At 47.9% G+C, this 19,518-nt stretch overlaps 1 protein-coding gene across 1 annotated transcript in view; it reads left to right on the top strand.

Moving 5' to 3' along the window:
• Window positions 1–665: 665 nt before the first annotated feature.
• Window positions 666–19,518, top strand: part of lmo3 (LIM domain only 3) — a 30,509-nt gene continuing 11,656 nt past the window's right edge. Inside the window, exons 1-2 of the mRNA XM_067254490.1 lie at window positions 666–690; window positions 3,153–3,366. Of these exons, the coding sequence (XP_067110591.1) occupies window positions 666–690; window positions 3,153–3,366 (239 nt within the window). The remainder of the gene's footprint in view (window positions 691–3,152; window positions 3,367–19,518) is intronic.

The following is a 19,518-nucleotide window of genomic DNA, read 5'->3' as shown; positions in this document are numbered from 1 at the left end:
TTTTGCTTTTAAAGATCCCCCATCATCTTTTTGGCAATTCGCAAGATATGCTACTGGAAACTAACTTGGATCAAACCATATTTATTATAGTTTAGTCATAGCATCTATGGACATTTGGAGGATGTATCCTCATTTTGTATTTGCACCCTGTGAAAACCCCGGGTTTGTTTTCATCCATTAAAATATAATCTCAATGCTGTAGTAGCCTAGGTATATTAGCTCAGAAACCACTGCATAGCCTATAGCCTAGGCAACGCGAGCGAGCGAGGAGCACGATAGGATTATAAGATTACGGCGCCGCGAAGGGGTAAGCATATGCCTTTGTCATCCGCTGTCATTTGTTCACTGCCACTCGCCAAGCTGCGACTGGTGGTCGATCTAATTTCATAGTCGAGCACTGTGGTGACAAACGTGGTTTTAGCACAGTGTGGCGCTGAGCGATAGCGAGCTGTCGCTCTGGCGTTCTTCCTGTGTCTTGTTGATTGGTGTTTTCCCCTTTTCATTCTTTTTTTTGTGCGCGCCGAGGTGGATTGTTACTTCTAACAAAAGCGAGCCACCCTAAGAGAGCGTGCATACAGCTGCTCACTTGACCACGCAAGAATCGGAGAATTTGGTTTGTGCTCCTCTTGTTGCATGGTGGTTCGGGTGCTGAAGCGAGTCAACAAATGCAGAAAAGGGAGAAAAGTTTCGGTAAGAGGCTTCTTTGCGGTTTCGTTGTTCTTATCCATGTAAACATTTATGGTCCATGGATAAGTTAACCTACAGTGTTTCTGTTTCATCCAGCGTGCTGTCCGTACTGTCTTATGATTTAAGATATAGCCTAGCTGAAATATGTCATATTACTCACTGTTTCGTTTAGAAAATCAACCACAAATCAAGATGCGATGATAGCCATTGAGGAAATCAGTTATGAACGTAGTAGGTTATGTAGTAGGCTAACCCAGAGCATGGTTTTCAAATGCGCACGTTCGTTCGAATATAGGAAGCGTTTGATGGGAACAACATACAAATCTCAACCTGTCGATGTCGTGCAAGCTGCATCGAAAATGTGTCTCCCTATGGCAAATTTCTTATAGGCTTTTACCTAGCACAATGCTGCCATGGCAACAGTAATTAAACTGATAACAGGGTGAAATGTCAGCATCTCCTTGTCGTGCAGCTGTGATGTGGTTGAAAGGGGGAATTAAAGCGGTACTTTGCGCCCTCCTCGCCTCAACGTTCCAACATTTGACATCCGTTTTTGGGCATAACATATGATTCAGAACATTCAGGATATGATTCAGAGCGCAGGCTACAGCAGCCTAAAGTCGGATGAGGAAAGGGAGGTACCAAACCAAGCGAGTAAAGAAAATAGATATCATTAGGGCCCAAAGCCGCTGTAATTTCCTATCCTTTATGGAAAATGAATCTTCTGTTCAACGCTTCCCCTCGGAAATTGGAAAATTGAAGTGTCCAAATTCCTTACATGCAGATGCTTCATAGCCCCGAGAGAATGTGGCTTAATTTAACACGAACGGTTCCGGACAGAAGATACATAATAGACCTTCTGTGCTTTGAAATAGTGGGAATCGATTGCAACGTGTCTAAACTTGATTGCAGACTGAGGGGAGTCGAAACTCTTGCTTCTTTGGGTTGGTAATGAGTAGCGGTGACTTTGTTGTGTTAACCGGGCTGAGATGGGACGGTGCGGATGAGTGGTACTGAACAAGGACGCATAGCGGAGGCAATCAACCGTGTGCCCCTCTTACAATTCTATCTGGCCAATTAAAAGCTCAACAGCTCAAATGCAATGGAATAAAATGGGTTTGCTCATTACAGCAAACAGAATGGCGGTTAAACGTGTTTGATGTGCGTCCATGTCAATTTTCGCCGCCATAAAAAGCATTAGTTTGAATAAAAACGGATCAAAACCTTTGCATAAAGCATTTGCAAAGATGTGTTCAACATAATACTCTAGAATGAGTACGTGGTAGGTCTCGTTGGGTCTTGTGTGCCAAATTATGCAGCCATTGTCATGAAGTTGTTGGCATTGTACTTTGTATAATCATACATGGTTATACATACAGCAACAAAGAAAGGTCCATATTATGGACTAGTCCAGATTGCTCATCACTACCTGTAGTGCTAACCCCGATTGAGAGCAAGGCGATAGAAGTTCTCTCAGTATAAAAACAATTTAGAATGTTCAAAGATCTGTGAAGTTGTTTAAACCAATGTTATTGCCACTGTTTTTGCACATGTTTTGCTCATATTTGTGACAGCAGTTTTCTTGAAATGATGTAAAATGTTGGATAGGTATGGAAGACTACGTAGTCGTGTAGAATTGGTTTTGTACATACATCCATTGCAAAAAAGCACTCAAACACCTCCTAGCACCTGTAACCTTTATTTTGATTCCCGCTCTACATACTATTCCTAATAATGCTGAGTAAAGAGTAAAACACACAGGGATAAATAATGTTTTCACATTGCAGTGAGATACAATAACACAGAGGAATTCATATTCCACTGATTGTAAAGCACAGCTTCACAACGTAGCACACACGGTATGTGTTTGCAAACAATGAAAACACATGAAAACAGCATTTTAGGCCAGCATTGAACACTTTTGAAAAGAGAAACTTTATAAGCGTGCATGGTGCGTGTGTGTGTGTGTGTGTGTGTAGTGTAAGAAGGGGGACAAAGGGGAGCGGGGGTAGCCTTCTCCTCTGGGGATAGTAGGAGAATACTAATTACGGCGTGGTGCGAGCCCACATTGTGTCGTCGTCCCCCCCCCCCAGCTCAACAAAGCAGTTTCACACCCCCGCTTAGGGCCACTTAATACCCTCCCCTGCAGAAAGCTGCTCTGCTTTGGTCACTCCCCTTTAAGAGAGGAGAGAGAGAGACTGGGGCAGGGGGAAAGTGTCCAGGAAGACATTTGAATCCATGGCCTGCCTGTATCTGTGAATATGGACCCTCTTTTTTCTACGTGTGTGTGTGTGTGTGTGGGGGGGGGGTTATACACAATGTGTGTGAGAAAGAGGTAAAGGAAGCGAGAGCATCCACACGCATCCGTGTGCATGTATCCAAAAATCCCTGTGGTCCACCTGTACTTTTCTCCTTTGTCAGTATTCAAAACCAACCTGTTCCCCTGTCTCTTCTCCTCTGCTCAGGTATACAAATGCTCTCCGTCCAGCCGGACACCAAGCCAAAGGGCTGTGCCGGCTGCAACCGGAAGATCAAGGACCGCTACTTGCTGAAGGCCCTTGATAAGTACTGGCACGAGGACTGTCTCAAGTGTGCCTGCTGTGACTGCCGGCTGGGCGAGGTGGGCTCCACGCTCTACACCAAAGCCAACCTCATCCTGTGCCGGCGAGACTATCTACGGTAAGGACCTCTTCCTACGCCAACCGCCTGCTCACCTTAACGTTGCTGCACACACGCGCGACGCACTGCGATCGAGAACGAGATTTCTAGTTGACCTAACACTACCCTTCCCTTGTTTTGGTGTGAAGTCTTTCCCCTCGATGTAAGGTGAAAGTCATGCTCTGCTGTGTAGCCAACGCTTAGAGATTGTGTCTTTTTGTTGTTGTTTTGTTTTTTACGATCTTGGCATCGTTTAAATCTGGCCCCAGCTGCCCACCGGCTGGCTTCAATAGAGGCGTGAGATGTGTTGTTCTGTGAGGGGACCACCCTGTTTTCAGCCCCCTGGTTAGACCCACAACCTAGGCCCTGCCCAGCCCACAGACAAACAGACAAGGCCTGCCGTGATCCAGCCAACGCTCCCATGAAGCTCTTCTCCAGCCTCCTACAAAACAACAGCGCTGTCGTTTTCTCGGCAGAGTAGCGCTTGATAGGAGACGTCTTCAGGTGGTTGATAATGGTAGTCTCTCAAGCGCTCCGAGCTTATTGTGGGCATCGGCATGTGCTTCCTGCCAGATCCGAGTACGGCAACGCCCTCACTCGTGCCCATCAAAACAGTGAGTGCCGCTAGTTGCTAAGCACGTGTGGATATCTTCATACCTAATCTCTTCTCTGCTTAAGCCGTGCGTGACGTGTAGGAGGACCCTGGTCTCCAGGGCCTTCCTCACGCCACGCTGTGTGTGTGTGTGTGTCGGAACACGGAGAGAACACGAGAACGTGTGTCTGCTCGCGCGCCGGGACGAGCGCGCCAGGCGACCTCGGGGAGACGGCGCCCGCCGGCGCGTCTCTCGCCGTCAGCCCGGGCGCTTTTTGAAAGCGACGCAGTTCATTTAATTTTCACACCGGGGATGAGAGGGTCTCCATTAAGCGCGCTACACAAACAGGCTTTGGGGAGTCGGTGCAGTGAAGCATTGGCAGAGGGCGAAGCAAAGGCAGAGATTACCATCCCCACTGTAAGGCTCATTGACTGGGAGAGACAAGCCTTCAATTCGCACCACGCAGGCCCGGGCCCGCGCCCCTAAAAACAAGTTCAGATACTCTTGATAACAGGGCCGCCGAAACGATGGATTTTCAATAGCGCAGTGCAGAACCAATCCTGCGGGTGAGAGAGCACCCAGGTCGCGCACCTGCTTGTCGTTCGCCCTCTGCCTCGCCTCCATCTCGCGTTGTTTGCGTCGGCCGCACGCGCTCCGCGGCGCGGTTTTCCCGTTCCGCCGCGGCCATTGTCTTATGCGTTCGACGACAACCATTGTGACACATCCTAATCGAGTCGGCCCCTGTGCACCTCAGATATAGCCTGAGTGTGTTTTGATATGATGGGGATGTATATTGCAAACATGCCTTACAGTTGCAGACGGTCTGTTCGAAGCCTGATGGAATAGCAGCGTCGGGTAAGAGGGAGACCAATTCCAACATGTTATTCTTTCATCTTCAAAGTTCAAGGTGACTGAATTGATTTGATGCTTGCTATCACGCGAGTGGCCCGCCTGTGAATGCATTCTGACATCTCCTCACTGGCAGCTAATGAATGGCAAATATAGCAAACCGCAGCACTCCACATCTGATCTGCAGAGCCACAAAGAGACCCAGGCTCCATCAGAGAAGCAATCAATGGCCGCAACATCACAAAGCAAACAGCTTTTCGACAGACAGACACACACACACACACACACACACAAACGCACACCCTCTCTGTCTTCTCCCTCTCAAGCTCACTCTTAAACTCTCATACTCCTCACTCGCAAACACACACCGTGAAATACCATTTCTAGTTATGTTTATCTTATAAACTCTGACCTGCTTAGGGACAAGTGAATTTTGTGAAAAAGAGGCTGACTTAAGATGAGTTTTTTTATACACACATATACTCCATTGAAAACATTTGGTTTTAAAAAGTAAATTATTCCAGCCTTGATTATACTCCTAACACCTCCCCCTTCCTCCTCTCTCTGAATCAATCCCAGCCTGCTTAGCAGGGTGGCATGTTATTAGGCCTGACATAACCAGGGTTAATAGAATTCTTCAGGGGTCTACAACCATGAGCGATGTGATCCCACCAGCAGAGAAATAATAATCCCCTATCGCAACACAGACACACTCACATACACACACATACACAAAATTAAATAAGGGAAACTGAAGGCGTCACATGAGCCCTTTTCTAGCTTTTCTTGTGTGATCAAAGATCATGCTTAAAGGTGGAGAATAATTTGTTTACGTTTGTTTTTTCCTCTAACCGGCCCCCGTAAACAAGTCACTTCATGTATAAGGAATGGAGAAGGTAATTACAGGCGTACGGTGTTATCTCCTATTGCTTGATTTGTGTCTCGCTTCCCTCCAAACATGGGTTGTGGGTCCATTTTCTATCAACAAATGATACTTTGATACCAAAGCCTCCATTGATGATAATGGTAATAGTAGCAATGCTACTGTTTGTGCTGATGCATGCCTTTCACCCGACAAACAGCGATAAGGTTGCAAGCCCAGACTAAAAGAGAGAGAGACATTTAAGTCAGAAATCCTGAGGAAATGAACAACGCCGCATGTCTGTGGAGTGTGGCCACCGACAACAAAACCGGGGCGCTCCAAGGCCAGGATGCAAGCGTGAAAAAGCTGTTGGGCATCAGTTAATGGAAAACTGTAAATTTCAGGCATCCATTTTAAAGACAGCACCGGGAGAACACTTATTTATTTATCTATCTATTCATTCATTTTTTTAATCCAACTTCAATTTTCCTCTACAGTGGTTTTACTCAGATTGTAAATGCAAGCAAACTCGCCCAGCCGTCAACATGGCTGGATTTATAACCGTTTTGGAAAGCTGGCTATCAGTGAAAGATAACCAACATGCAGAGCATGGCCCAGTGTAATAACTTATATTTTTCTTCATTCAGAACCAACTTTGTGGTCCACAGCCACCTTGTATAAACATGTATGTAAATGAAAATGAAAAATGTATCTCTCCGTTTTCATCTTGCTCTTGTTCCCGTGTGATGCATGGTCGGTTGGTATGTCATAGTTGGGGAATGGCTGTCACATCACGTCAAGTTAATCTCCAAGGAGAGTCACAGTACGAAAGGGAAGAATTGGCTGATATAAAAGTAATTTGTTTTGTGTGATCTTCATGTCTTTTTTGATTTTTTAAACGCTGACTTTGTGTCAATTGTAAGATGGAGAACTAGAAGTGTGGCACAATAGTTGCCCAGCCAAATACAATCACTCAGACTAAGGAGAAGCTACACAAATAGATGGTTCTAACAATTATCACCCCAGATTAGAGGTCGACACCAAACTTCACAAAGTGCGAGTCAGCATTTTCTTAAGCAGAGCCAATTGAGTACTCTCGGATTCCAAACTCAGGTGGAATCTTTAAGAAGAATAAAGTAATCCCCTCACTTAAAGGATAGATAGCCTGGTCGCTCCTTAGAGATTTGCGTGGGAGCCAAGTGTAGTTAGTCATAGGCTGTCCTCCTCCCTGCCTCTCAGCAGGCTGAAAGATTCAGGCCAGCTTCTCTTCCTCTAATGACCAGCACAGATGTTCCAGTCCCCCTCCCACCCCCACCATTCCTGACTCTTGAAGGGCACCGAGAGGGCCTGGGCCTGGCCACCACTCAACGGTCACCCTGGGCAGAATGGACTTCAGGCCTACTGAGCTTTACTGCACAGTGGCTCTTTGTGAGGGACAGAGTGGGCACACCGTGAAGCGTGAACTGTCGCTAGGAAGCCTGTGGGACGTTTGATTCGTGGTACGTGGCGGGCAGGAGGTGAGCTCTGCGGTCGGCACGGCGTCTGGAGTGGAGCCTTCAGACGCGCCGAAATTCTTGTTCACGCTAACCAAACAACATTCCACAGCGAAAGCGGTTGGCCATCTAGAAAATGGGATTGCTTAAGAAAATCAAAGGTAGTTCAGAGTAGTAAAAGGCTCGACGAGAATTGGATGTGTACCATCCGCCAGAATGTATTCATAGTGTGCACTTACTTCACATTGATGCACCTGGAGATCGAGAAACGTCTGCAAGGTCAAGTTTCGGAAAACGTGCGATGCCCAAGATAATGTTGTTTTCTCTGTCCTCTGGCTGCACCTGTGCCGTAATTGTTTTGTGTTTTTTATTTTTTGATGGAAAGCGGGGGGGGGGGGGGGGGGGGGCGAGGAGCTTTCCTTTTTTGGTGTTGAAGGATGCGGTTCTCTGAAAGGTTACAATGCCTACTGCGCCCGTGAATGCCACCATCATTACTTACTCTGTCCTTGTGCAGACACTTTTTCCTTCCTTTTCCTATTTTTTATTTGTTTTATTTTTTTCTTCTTGCGTGACAGTGTTTTGGCAGCCGTGGCCAGTGCAGACTAATCTGTAGCTGAAATTGTACACAGACGCTTTTCGTTTGGATCGAAAGCCAAAAGTAGAAACATTTCCGAGGAACAAACAGAAGGTGCAAAGCAGTTGTCTGTTTCACTGAGCCCGTAATCCACCCAAACTTCTGAAACTCTGACAGAGCTGTGTCTTTTTCTGTCTCCAGGATCGAACGTTTACCTTTGGTTCCCTGCCCAGTGCAGCACAGATCAGGATAAACTCACTTACGTTCAGATTGCTTCAAGGTTGTACTGGAAGATTCAGTTCAATTTATTACAATTTCCATGGAAACCTTCGATTAGATTTTTTTTTTTTGAAGGGAAATAATCATTTTGGTATCAAAAGAATGGCCTTCAATATTTGTTGCGGCCTCTAACCACTTGAGGGGTGAATTGGGCAGACACATCTCTGCTTATTCAAGTCTTAGGTTGTATCCTGTCATTGGTGCTTGTTACAATAGACCACTCAGCATGCACAAAAGGGCCTCTCTTGCTGAAGGTTTTAATGGGACTCAAGGTGGAGAATGCAGCACTCAGGGCTAACCACCTTTTTATTCCTTCATCTCCTCAGATCCCCCCCCCCATCACCCTCCTTCACCCTCCTCAGTCCCTCCCTGCCTCCCAATTTCTCTTTCTCGAGGTCTCTCTCTCTCTCCTCACCCTCTGCCCCGCTTTGAAGACTCTAATCAGCTCCTCCATCTTTGACAGAACCATAGATGATTACCTGATAATAATTACATTAAAAGGAAACTTTTTTTGTTTGATGTCTTTTGTGTGTTTCTCCCTCTGGCTCCTTGCATACGGGCTCCCCTGGAGTGTTCCATAGCAGGGCACACACACACACACACTCTCACTCACACACACACCTACACACACAAGCAGCAAGCGGTCGCAGCGCTACAAGGTGAACTATTCCCCGGCGCGTGTTATTATTAATAACTGTCAGAGAGAGGGGTCACCCAAGACAACTCCTTGAAAAGAACCCTGGGCGAGGCAAGTAGGCCGCAGCTGGGTACGTTGTAAAACAATACCCCCCTTCCCCCCAGAGGAGACGCCGCGCTTAAAGCAAGAATAATGCAGGGGGGGGGAGAAGGCAAGAGGCGAGGAGACGCCTTTTTTCGGGGGCCGTGAAAAATGAAGATGTCACCACCTGGAGCTTTTAAGCGTGCCTCTGCCGCGGAGGCGAAAGGTACTGGAATGGGAATGGGTCGCGGGCGCTAACTTTCAATGTCTTTCTACTCCCCTCCCCCCAGCCCCCCCCCCCCTCCCTCCCCCCCCTCCTCCGCATGCCACGGCCCCTGTGCGATGTCATGAAACTTTAGCGCTCCGATGGCAGTGCTAAATCCAAAGGGCCTGAGCCAAAGGGGCCGGGAGTGAAGGCAGCGGGACATGTTAATCACTGCATGGAGCTAACGTTCGCGTCTTTATCGTGTTACTGTAGGCGTCGAATCGTTTTTCTTTCTTTCGTTTCACGAGCACTGCGGTTGAGCCAGTGCGGCCTAAGCTGGACGGTTCTGTGATAGAGCGCAGGCTGGACCCGCCATCAGAGATGTTGAACGCAAGACATCAGGTGGTTTGATCACGTGACTGTTTTGAGCCGGTCAAGGGAGAAGTCCGAAAAGTGTTTCCTCCACCTTGAAATTGCTTTTACAACATCCCTAATTCATATCTGTATCCGCACTATTCCTAAGTTATTGCTTGTGAGACAGCAAAGGGGAGGGGGAAAAAATCTGGCAGCAATTTATTTTGTCCTCACCTCTTCATAAGGTTTTTTCTTTTTTCGTGGCTTCCCACAGTTTGAATGCATCAGAAATCCAGCTTTAATTTTCCCGACTGTACCACATGGACATCCTCGATACATCACTCCAATCTCTCCAAATGAAATTGGTTTCTGCGAGGTCAGGGTTCGCCGAGTGGTCTGTGTTATGATTTTATCTAATCTGAGCGAGGGAATGGAGCAGAGTAATCCCCCCCCTCTCCGTATACCTTTCACAAGCAGCTCTATACGTCTTCATACTGCCGTGTGTGTCTGGGGGGGGGGGGGGGGGGGACAAAGTGGCATCTTGTCTTTTTCCTATGTGTTTTGGGAAATTCGAAGTGAAGTGAGACCGTCGGAATTGCAACCAGTCATGCTATGTTGTAGACACGAGTGTAGACTCCACGAGTGAGGCCATATTAGTATTAGCGGGTTCGCTATGACCCGGGTGTGTCAATGTATCGTTTCTTGAAGGCCTCCAACTGTTCAATGCTCATTCAGACGGTGCGTTGTGGAGAAGCATTTCTGTGTAGCAACCGTAAGCGTGCACAGGCCTCTCTGTTAAATTGAACAATGTTTAGTTTCAAGAACCCTCAGTCATTCAGTGGTGGGCTATGATACTGAAAGAGATTCTGTCTGCTGTCCGTCCATCACCATCCTCCCAGCTGTTTTGTATCTTCCTCATCCTCGTCTATAGTTCATTGTTCAGTGCCTTATTTGTCTCAACCCTGTTTCAGTCATGCTCCCTTTACAACGGTTTCCGGAAGATGGAAGCCTCGAGTTGATACTCACTGTCTCCTAAAGGGCCCCAGACGTGTATCGCAGGTGTTTAATCCTCAAGCTCCTGTTCAAATCATTCAGGTAGAGCCAGAGGCCAGTGCTGGATTGAGTATTGATGTAATTTTAATACAATATTTACAGTTGGCAATGTACAAAAGCGAGAGGTCTGGTGTATCCATGCAAGTACAGACATGCCCCTCGGCCATGGCTGTTACTGTACGTTGCGCAGAGCTGAGAGGCGGCAGGTTTGTGCCCCAGGAAAGAAACGGGAAACACCTGCACCTCCTCTGGTCTGTTTTCATTAGACAAGAAAAGCCCGCTGTCATGAAGAACGCGTGATGTGTCAGTCTACCAAAATGGAAAATCATCTGAAATCAAACAAATTGTTAGCGTTCCTTGTCTTGCCATAGCCCCTGAAGAGCCTGCGCAGAAAGCCATGCAGACGACACGACGTGTCGCCGGGGCGTTAGTCATCGCGGTGTTTACACAGACAGCAGCAAGGTAGAAAGCTCGCTCCCAGCCGAGTGTAATGTTTGTCGGGATTGTTTGCACATTCCAAGCAGCGGTATTTCGGCAGCCTTCGGGTTATTGTATCGCTGAGGTCTTCTTTTTCCCGCCAGTTATTGTTGTCAAATCGATTGCTGCCTGCCCACCCATTCCTATTACGTGTAGGCTACGTCTGCCAAGTTTCAGACAGCCGAACCAAACCAACTACGGTGTTGAGATCGGTAGAGAAGACAACCTGGATAATCTGCCTCGCTCTACGTGCCAGGATACATTGACACATAAGCAGCAAACTATTTATCGTAATGAATGCAAGATTTTGCCACTAGTGTGCTGTTTATGAAGGAGGCAAATGGCCTTGAGGAGAAGGGAACCCTGGGTTAATACACGAGGTCATCCCTGTAGGCACCGGGGTTTCAACGTGAGGCTTATCTAATTCTGTGTCTCAAACATATCAACCAGGGTAATGAAAAATTCATTGAATCAGTTACTTTGTGCAATTGAACACATCCATCATTACAGATGCTCTTTTTTTTAAATGCGGGAAGCCATGTGACCGCTGCAGCCGTGAACCGCCTGACCACGCAAGACCTCCTCGTAATGAATATTGACTCGTATTGCGCTGAATTCATCCGAGCAAGTCGAGCCTTTGAAATCTCTGAAACCCGCCGCCTCCACATTTCGTCGCAGGCTCACTGAGTGTCAGCGTTTCGCTTTTTTTTTTTCTTTCTACTTGAAGGTTTCACTTAATTTTCAGCCACTGTTGATAACTTGATGATGAAATTAAATCCATTACCTGCTGACTGGACTCGAAAGCAGAGCTTCCCCACCCCCCCCGACACTCGCAGGCTAAATTTAACTTTCCTTCCAGCAGACGTTCACGTGGATTTCCTCCGCCGCCCCAACTATTTGATATCTTCTCTCCTTCGAGATTAACCTTTATGGCCCTAATAAATGGTCTATATTGACATCAAAGGGATGGGAAGATGGCGCAGTGCCTTCTGGGAAGGGGTACAGGGGGCCCTCTGAAAGCGCCGGGTCCAGACTCCCCTCCCCCCCCCCTCTAAGCGAACGTTAATCGCGCCCGGCCGCTCGGAAATTACGCTCCTCTTTGTCTTTTTAATTAAACTCAAGCACAGTTTGGAGGCTATTTGACCTTTCCTGGCCCCTCTTTGTGGGAAGTGCCATAGGTCATTTCCATGCATATATTACCCCCCCCCCACACACACACACACCCCACGCCCCCGACACCCACCCCACCATCCTCCCCGGCAACGATCTGCGAGGCTTTACAGATTAAGGAGAAGGGTTTGGTTGAGGAATATCGTCCATTTCTAATCTGCTTCGGTCGGGGCAGTGGCTTTGCGAGTTCTCTTGCAGATAGGAATTGGAGGTATTTTGGCCATCCGAACTTCAGCTCGAAAATGTGGTGTGGTAGGACTGTTCGTTAACTGGTGATGTGTTCATCGCCACAGTATATGGCGTATTCAAGCAATATCTCATACCCTCATCCAGTCTTGTGCCAACATGCAGCCATTCCACTCGCATCAAACAGGACCGAGATTTTTTCCATTTTGGCCCGATTCGGAATATCCTCCAGTCAGGTCTCATTGGTCACGAAAAGGAATGAAGGTATCCTTGGAGCTGGCTCCGCTCTTGCGTTATACAGACGATGGGAAGGTAGTCACAGCCATCCATCTGTGCTGTGATTCCATTGTCATGTTTAATGTTGTGTGTTTGGTAATGGGACCTACTGTGGTCACTCCAGCCCCCTCCCTCACTCACCCCCTCCATCCCTCCCCCCACCTCCAAACCCTGGCCTGGCACTCACCGCTGGCGCTGGAGGTACCGGCGCATGCTTGGCCGCCACCTCTCCTCTGCAGGCATGCGGGAGAGCGATAACCAGCCCCGCCGTTTGACACACAGAGATACGCAACGCCGTCCTCACAGAAAGCTTTGGCAGACGCCGGCTTTGTTTTTGTTTTCTGGAAGGGGAGGGAGGTTGGGGGGTAGCTGTTGTGATTTGGGATTCATTCACCGGTTTTTAGGCCCTTAAATACAATGGGGGGGGGGGGCTCTTGTAGCTCATCCAGAAAATTCTCCTCGCCTCTCCCTTCTAAACCCACAGCCCTGTAAGGCACCCTGGCTCTCCAGCCTCCCGTCTACCAGGGATACAAACAGACAGTAGCCGAACTGCCCCGAGCGAGGCCGCGGCCGATCTCGTGCCCGCGTGGTGAAGAGAGAGAGAGAGAAAGAGAGAGAGAGAGAGAGAGCGTCCTCCCCTGCAGAAGCTGCACCCCTCTCTCGCCCGGCGCACTTTTAACTATTGATGCTAAATAGCTCCAAGTGACAAAAGCAGATGCGTTCTGGCGGGTGGGATCAAATGCAGCCATGCATGATTAATGGGGCCCGCCGGAGCAGATGAAGACAGATGATGGTCTGGCTCGGTGCCCGCAGCGGGAGGGAGAGAGAGAGAGAGGGAGAGACAGAGAGAGGGAGGGGTAGAGTGAGAGGGAGAGTAAGAGTATGATAGTACCTGTATAGTGAGTCGAAAGTGGACCTACCCCCCCCCCCCCCCCCCCCACTTCGCAAGTATGACCTTTCCCCCCCTCGTGCGTATGTGTGTGTTTCGCACCGGGGCGCGTTCGCGCATCTGTACAAACAGAGCACTTAGCAGCAGGGTAAACTCCCGGCTCCCGGGCCCGAGCTGCGCTCTCTGGGCAGCTCTCAGCCCTGCAGCGGGGTCTGGGCAGAGCGGCCGAGGCGCCACAGGCCAGGGGCTGTGGAGGCGCGCGGGATCTACAGCCTATAGCACCTCCTGGAAGACCGGGAGAGGGATGAGGGAGGGAGAAAGCAAGGAGAGGGAGAAACCTCCAGCTCCTCCTCCTCGGTTCTGCTCGGAGACGATCTCGGAGAGGAACGAAATTGTCGAGTCATCCATGAGCAGTGGAATGCAAAGCCCAAATTTGGAGGCGGACACGGGATAATGACTGAATGTCCGATAGTTTTCACGTAGTCCCGTGCTTCAATCCTATCCTTGTCAGAGTGTTTCGCCTTGACTGTTTCTGTAACTGTATCCCCATGAATGAGAAATGCCCACGATGCAGAGATGGAACAAGCCTGCACAGGAAATCCTGAACCAGCAGTGAGGCCAACCAGTCAGTCAGTCAGTCTGTCAGTGCATCAATCTACCAGTCAGTCAGTCCGTCCGTCCAACAGTGAGTCAGTCAGCCAAGCAGCCAGCCAATCAGTCAGTCAATCAATCAGTCAGTGAGTGAGTCAGTTGAGCTCACTACCAATTATCCTGGTCATCAGTATGAGGGTGGGTGGTGTCATCCAGGCCTGCTGCACCACCACTGGTTAATGAGGCCCTCGGAGATGGGAGTGGGGGTGTAGCTAGTGGGAGACCAGAGCTGGCTAGCACAAGTATGACTGTATAATGTCAGAGCAGGGAGGGGCTGAGAGGGAGGGGGGGGGGGGAGGGGGGGGGGGACAGGGATAGGGATCTCCAGATGGTGATTGGTCGGTGTCAGCCCCACTTACAGGCGTGATTTGGATGGGTTACGCAGGGCTGCGGGCCCCCCGCTGAACCCCTGAGCGACTTCTCAATTAGTGCGCGGCCTAGCGGAACTGCCAGACACTATTGTATGCTCCGCACCCAGCCCCCCCCCCCCAGTCCCCCCGGCCCTGACTCCAGCTCTCCCTCGTAGGCCACGTTGCAGCCAGATGTCTCTGGTGATCAGGTGGAGATGGTCAGGGTTTTTTTCTCCCCTCGTCTGTGTTCTCTGAGGAGATGGACGGCGTGATTCAGGCCCAGCCGTTTCTTCTCTCTTCATGGTCACTCAGGTAAAAGCCTGGGCAGAACCACCAGCTATGGCAGAGGGGAGAAAACCAGCCGTATAAAAGCCCTTTGTTGTTTTCCTGTAGCTGAGCCTGCTCGTTGAGAACGGTGCTGGGTTTTTTTTTATGTCGCTCGAGCCTTCATGATAACAGTGGCGTTTGGGTACACTCCGAAGCGGCAATCCGCAATGCTTCACGATTATTTGAACCTGAGTCTTTGTGATAACGAAGGATACACCGAGGGGCAAGAAAGAAAGAAAGAAAGAAAGAAAGAAAGAAAGAAAGAAAGAAAAGCATACCTTGCGTAACCAAGCCCGTCCAGAAGCAGCCACTGTGCTACGCTTGTGTAAAATGAGATGTAAATGCGGCCATTTTAACATCCTGATTTATTCATGAGGGAGCCCAAAGAAAGAGTGGAATGCTAATGCCGTGCACCGGTTTGCCCTTGGCCCGGGTACATCGACAAACAAGTCAATCTCGCCAAAGGAATTAACAACTTCATTAAGTCACCTGACAGGGGTGGGCAAACGTGGTGTTATCCCCTCCCCCCTCCCCCCCCCTTCATGATGATGTCATCATTGCTCCAGTGCAACAAAAGTGCTACTGTACAGCTCGTTGTTGGAGAATCTTGAAATAACGACATCATCAATTGACCATAACGTGGTGTTTATCACAACCCAAGTGATTTAACTGACCAACCACATTACATTTACATTTAGTCATTTAGCAGACGCTCTTATCCAGAGCGACTTACAGTAAGTACAGGGACATTCCCCCGAGGCAAGTAGGGTGAAGTGCCTTTCCCAAGGACACAACATCAGTTGGCATGACCGGGAATCGAACTGGCAACCTTTGGATTACTAGCCTGATTCCCTCACCGCTCAGCCACCTGACTCGCATTAGTTTTTATGTTTTTTCACGTAAAAACTCCCCCCCCCCCCAAATGTTTAGTTTTTGTTTGAATAATCCATACATAAAGCTCACTGAAGATTGAGGGACATCTGTAGGAATTAACCATTAGGACCAAATCCATGGAATGTCCTATTATTTAGAAGCCATCCAATCTATAATTGGTTTCGGGGGCGACGGTGGGGAGGAGGGTTCCAAGAAAGAATCAATGCACTCCTGAGGTCGTTCCTACCCCTTCATTAAATGTGTATCTGAACAGCCTGCGATGAGATGCTGGGATTACACCAGCAAACAGACGCGCGGAGGGGGGACAGAGAGGAGGACCGTGGAAGGGGAGGGGGCTGGTGGCTTGCTGCTGTAGCTGCATTGATTGCACTCTCCGCCAGTTTTCCATACACTGAAATGCTAAAGAGGCAATCAAAGCGGGTCCTTGTGCCACAGCGCCATCCCCGCGTGTCAGGCTGGTGATTTCTCAGCCACCTCCACCGCATCCACAAAGTCCTGATCAATGGCGGCGGCCCACCAGCAGCTTGTATTGCATCACAGAGAGGAGGGTGGTGCTGCTGCACTCGCTGTTTTGCATGCAGAAGCACAACCCCGCCCTCCCCCCCCCCCCTTCCCCAACCAACGTGTCATCTAGGAAGTGATACCAGGCTATAGCACTGTGTGTTAGGATAGATGTCGATTGACGTCATCAGCGAATGATCTTCGAAGAAGGAACTACTGATATTAACAGCTGTTGTATTTTATTGTTTTACTCTGGTGTCTAATTGCTTAGAAGAACAATAACTCATAACAATACTCTTTTTCTACGCCATTTACAATGTCACACTGTACAGCCAATGTCAGCCCGAGGAACAGTCCACTTATGGATTGTTCCCACAAATAGTTAACAAGTCAGTTTCTCTAGAGGTATAGAAAGTCTTAACTACTCACATATTTTAACGGTTTCAGATATTTGGAATACACCAGACCCAAGGCTTTTGTAAGTTCTCATTAAATTAATTGGCTGCTCTTGGTCCATTCATTAGTGAGACCTCCTTTGTTGGGCTCGGGTAGTGAGATCATTTTAACAGATTTCTCTCTCCCCCCCCCCTTCCGACCACCCGTCAGAACAATAAAGAGTCATTACAACCCCAGGAAATGTAGGTGTTCCCGTTGCTAATGCATTGCTCTGATACCCATATGTAAGAGGCACAAAGCAGCCAAGCTTTTGATACTGAGGGATGTGTATAATTAATTAGATTTTCAAAAGAGGGGAGGGAAAAAAGAAAACATATTGATTGAGAGTTCATCTGGCTTTATCTTTACTCCACTCATTACTTTTACTCTGAGTAATATCAAGGTGGATTTTTTAATTCAGCCCCATGAGGAATTTAATATATATATAAATGTATTAAAAAAAAACGAAATCTGTGTTTTATCAGTGATTAAAACATTTCAATCATTATTTTCCACCAAAAAGATCCCTCTGGCTGAATACAGGGTGCCATTTAGAATTTCATCTAATTAAAATCCTGCATTAAGTATTTCTTAATTCACTTATTAGGCTAGCCATAATTTTTTTTTTTTTTACGAAATTAATCAAGTTGGTTTTTGAAGGCCCTTTAACAGATGGAATCTGAGAATGGGAGTGTCACACAGAAAAGGCCTTCTACTTCCTGTAAGTTAAACTGACTAATGAAATATTCTGTCAAAGAAGAAAGACATGCCAGAGTATTTTTTTTAGTTGACTCCTCAGATACATTGCTCGCCGGATAATAGGAGAAGGAAATTGCCTGAGAATAAATGTGGATATGTATTATAGCTGACAGCCAGTGACGACCGGCTTCAAGGCAGCAGTGAAAATATTTAGAATGTATCTAAGTCAAGTGTTACAACAACCTGTCAATCAACCACATTTTCCCTGATAAGGCCCCACCATAGTCAACCCAGAAACTCTCCCAAACACGGTTGCCTGGGCTTATCGACATACATTTCCCGTCGTTGTTTTGACAGGACAAACCCTAGGCTCTCTGGCAACATGGTCTTACGGTGTGTATGACATCAGTGGGGGAGAGCTATTGTATTGCACAGCACTTCTCTCCGTGGGCCCGAAGACAGACCACGAGGGCACGCCAGCATTCAGCAGAGGATGAGCGAGGAGAACACAGGCCACTCGAGCTTCGTGTCCCCAATCAAGGACACTCCATCGGTCGTTTTCCACTTCTAAAGCCAGCGCTGCCAGCGCTCTCATGTCTCAGTGTTCTCTGGCTAGTGTCAAACGAGTATGTCATCCCCGTTATGTATTGTATGAAAGCCTTTTTATTCTCCATCTGAGTTACTCTCAAGTACCGGGCAAAAAAATAGAGACAAAAGAAATGTGACCAAGCCCCCCCCCCCCCCCCCCAACTCTACCAACACCGTTTTCAGTTTAATGAGATGGCACATAGATGTTAAAAGCTTCGAAGGCACCCTGTAATTGCTATGTTGTGCTTAGGAAGGCTTGGCCGCCATTAACCTCCCAACACTACAATTCACTTCGCACGTCTGGCAATTACCTTGCCTGTAATGCCCAATCTTGCAAATGTGTGTGTTCTTGACTTCCTGTAATTAAATTGGGCTTTTCACATGTAATCTGAAAATGCTGAGGGGTCAGAATGGGCACCTGTAATCACCGCCGATCGAAATCTGAAGTAGGGTCACATACTCTAGCATCTCTCCCTCCGCACCTTCCTCTCCCGGCACTAAACTGTCCTGATGAGAGAGGTCGCGGTCGCTCTCGGCAGGGTCAAGGGTAGGGTGGCATTGTTTTGTTTTTCCAAAGCGCAGGAGGAATGTGATGCGATGAAAAAAAATTACAGCCTTCGAATGACAATGCCATTTACCGCTTACTTTTTGAGTGTAGCCTCATAGAGGTTTGCTATAGAGGCTATTAAGTAGAGCTCTTAGTGGCCTTTGTAATTTCGGGATTTTCAGCCGTAGCTGAGTGAAGCAGCTATGCCATTACAAACCACACTAATGCCACTCCAGATAATGAAGGGCATTGCCAATTAATCCCCAAACCAGAGGTGAAACTCTGTTGAGTGTATATTCAGATGCAATTCAGAAAGGGTTTTTCGAGTTCCGAACGTGTAAGCAAAGGGTGCACAAAGCAGGACTTCAACTCGGAACGACCAGATGTTACTCGCTGTCTCAAACCAGCCACTCTTTCCCTTCCCCTTGAATAACACGGCCACCATTTTGTCACCATGTGTGAAACCCAGGCTTGCGATGCTGGTATTTCTATTTGAACTAAATGGTTTTGAGTTCAGTCGCCTGGACACATTTATTTTTTGGGACCGTCCCCCTCCAGTAAAGATTAGCTAAATTAGCTGTGAAGAGTACTGACTCGTGGGACTGTGCATGTTTGGTACAGATAATTGCAGGGCTAGTGTGGCGTACCCTGGCACCAGTCTGGGGATTGCAGGTGGGTTGGCACAGGGAACTGCCTATCGAACGCCACATCTGGCCCCCGCGGGGGTCGAAAACTTTCATTACACCCTCTTCAAAATGGCCTCCCGAATCCTCGCACATCCCTGCCAACATTTCTAGTTGAAAGCCCTCCCCGAGCTACTCTCACTTATTTTTTTTATTTTTTTTTGCAGGATGTATCATTCAAAGAGAGAGTTATCAGTTGTTTTTGTTCATCACCAGGAAGAGGCTAGAAATGGAAATGGTGCGACTGGCCTCTGACGGTCTGTTGCCACTTGAGTGCCCGTGTATGGACATGTTTTTCTGCTTGTGCTGCACGTACAATACGCTTCCGATAATAATGTTGTTTTTCAAAGTAGAGGAACGCGGGGAAACTTTTAACGGTAAGGTCAATGTAATCGCACTTCTGACTAACAAGAATATATATATATTTCAATCTTACAACTTTGAATCAAATCTGTGTGAAAAACACTCTGGTATGGAAAGAATAACGATTCCAATTCATGATGAATGCCCTTTCATTCTT

Source organism: Osmerus mordax, chromosome 17 (assembly GCF_038355195.1).
Source record: "Osmerus mordax isolate fOsmMor3 chromosome 17, fOsmMor3.pri, whole genome shotgun sequence".
Lineage (NCBI taxonomy): Eukaryota > Metazoa > Chordata > Actinopteri > Osmeriformes > Osmeridae > Osmerus > Osmerus mordax.
Note: the sequence above shows the minus strand (reverse complement) of the source record. Positions and strands in the feature narration are given on the sequence as shown.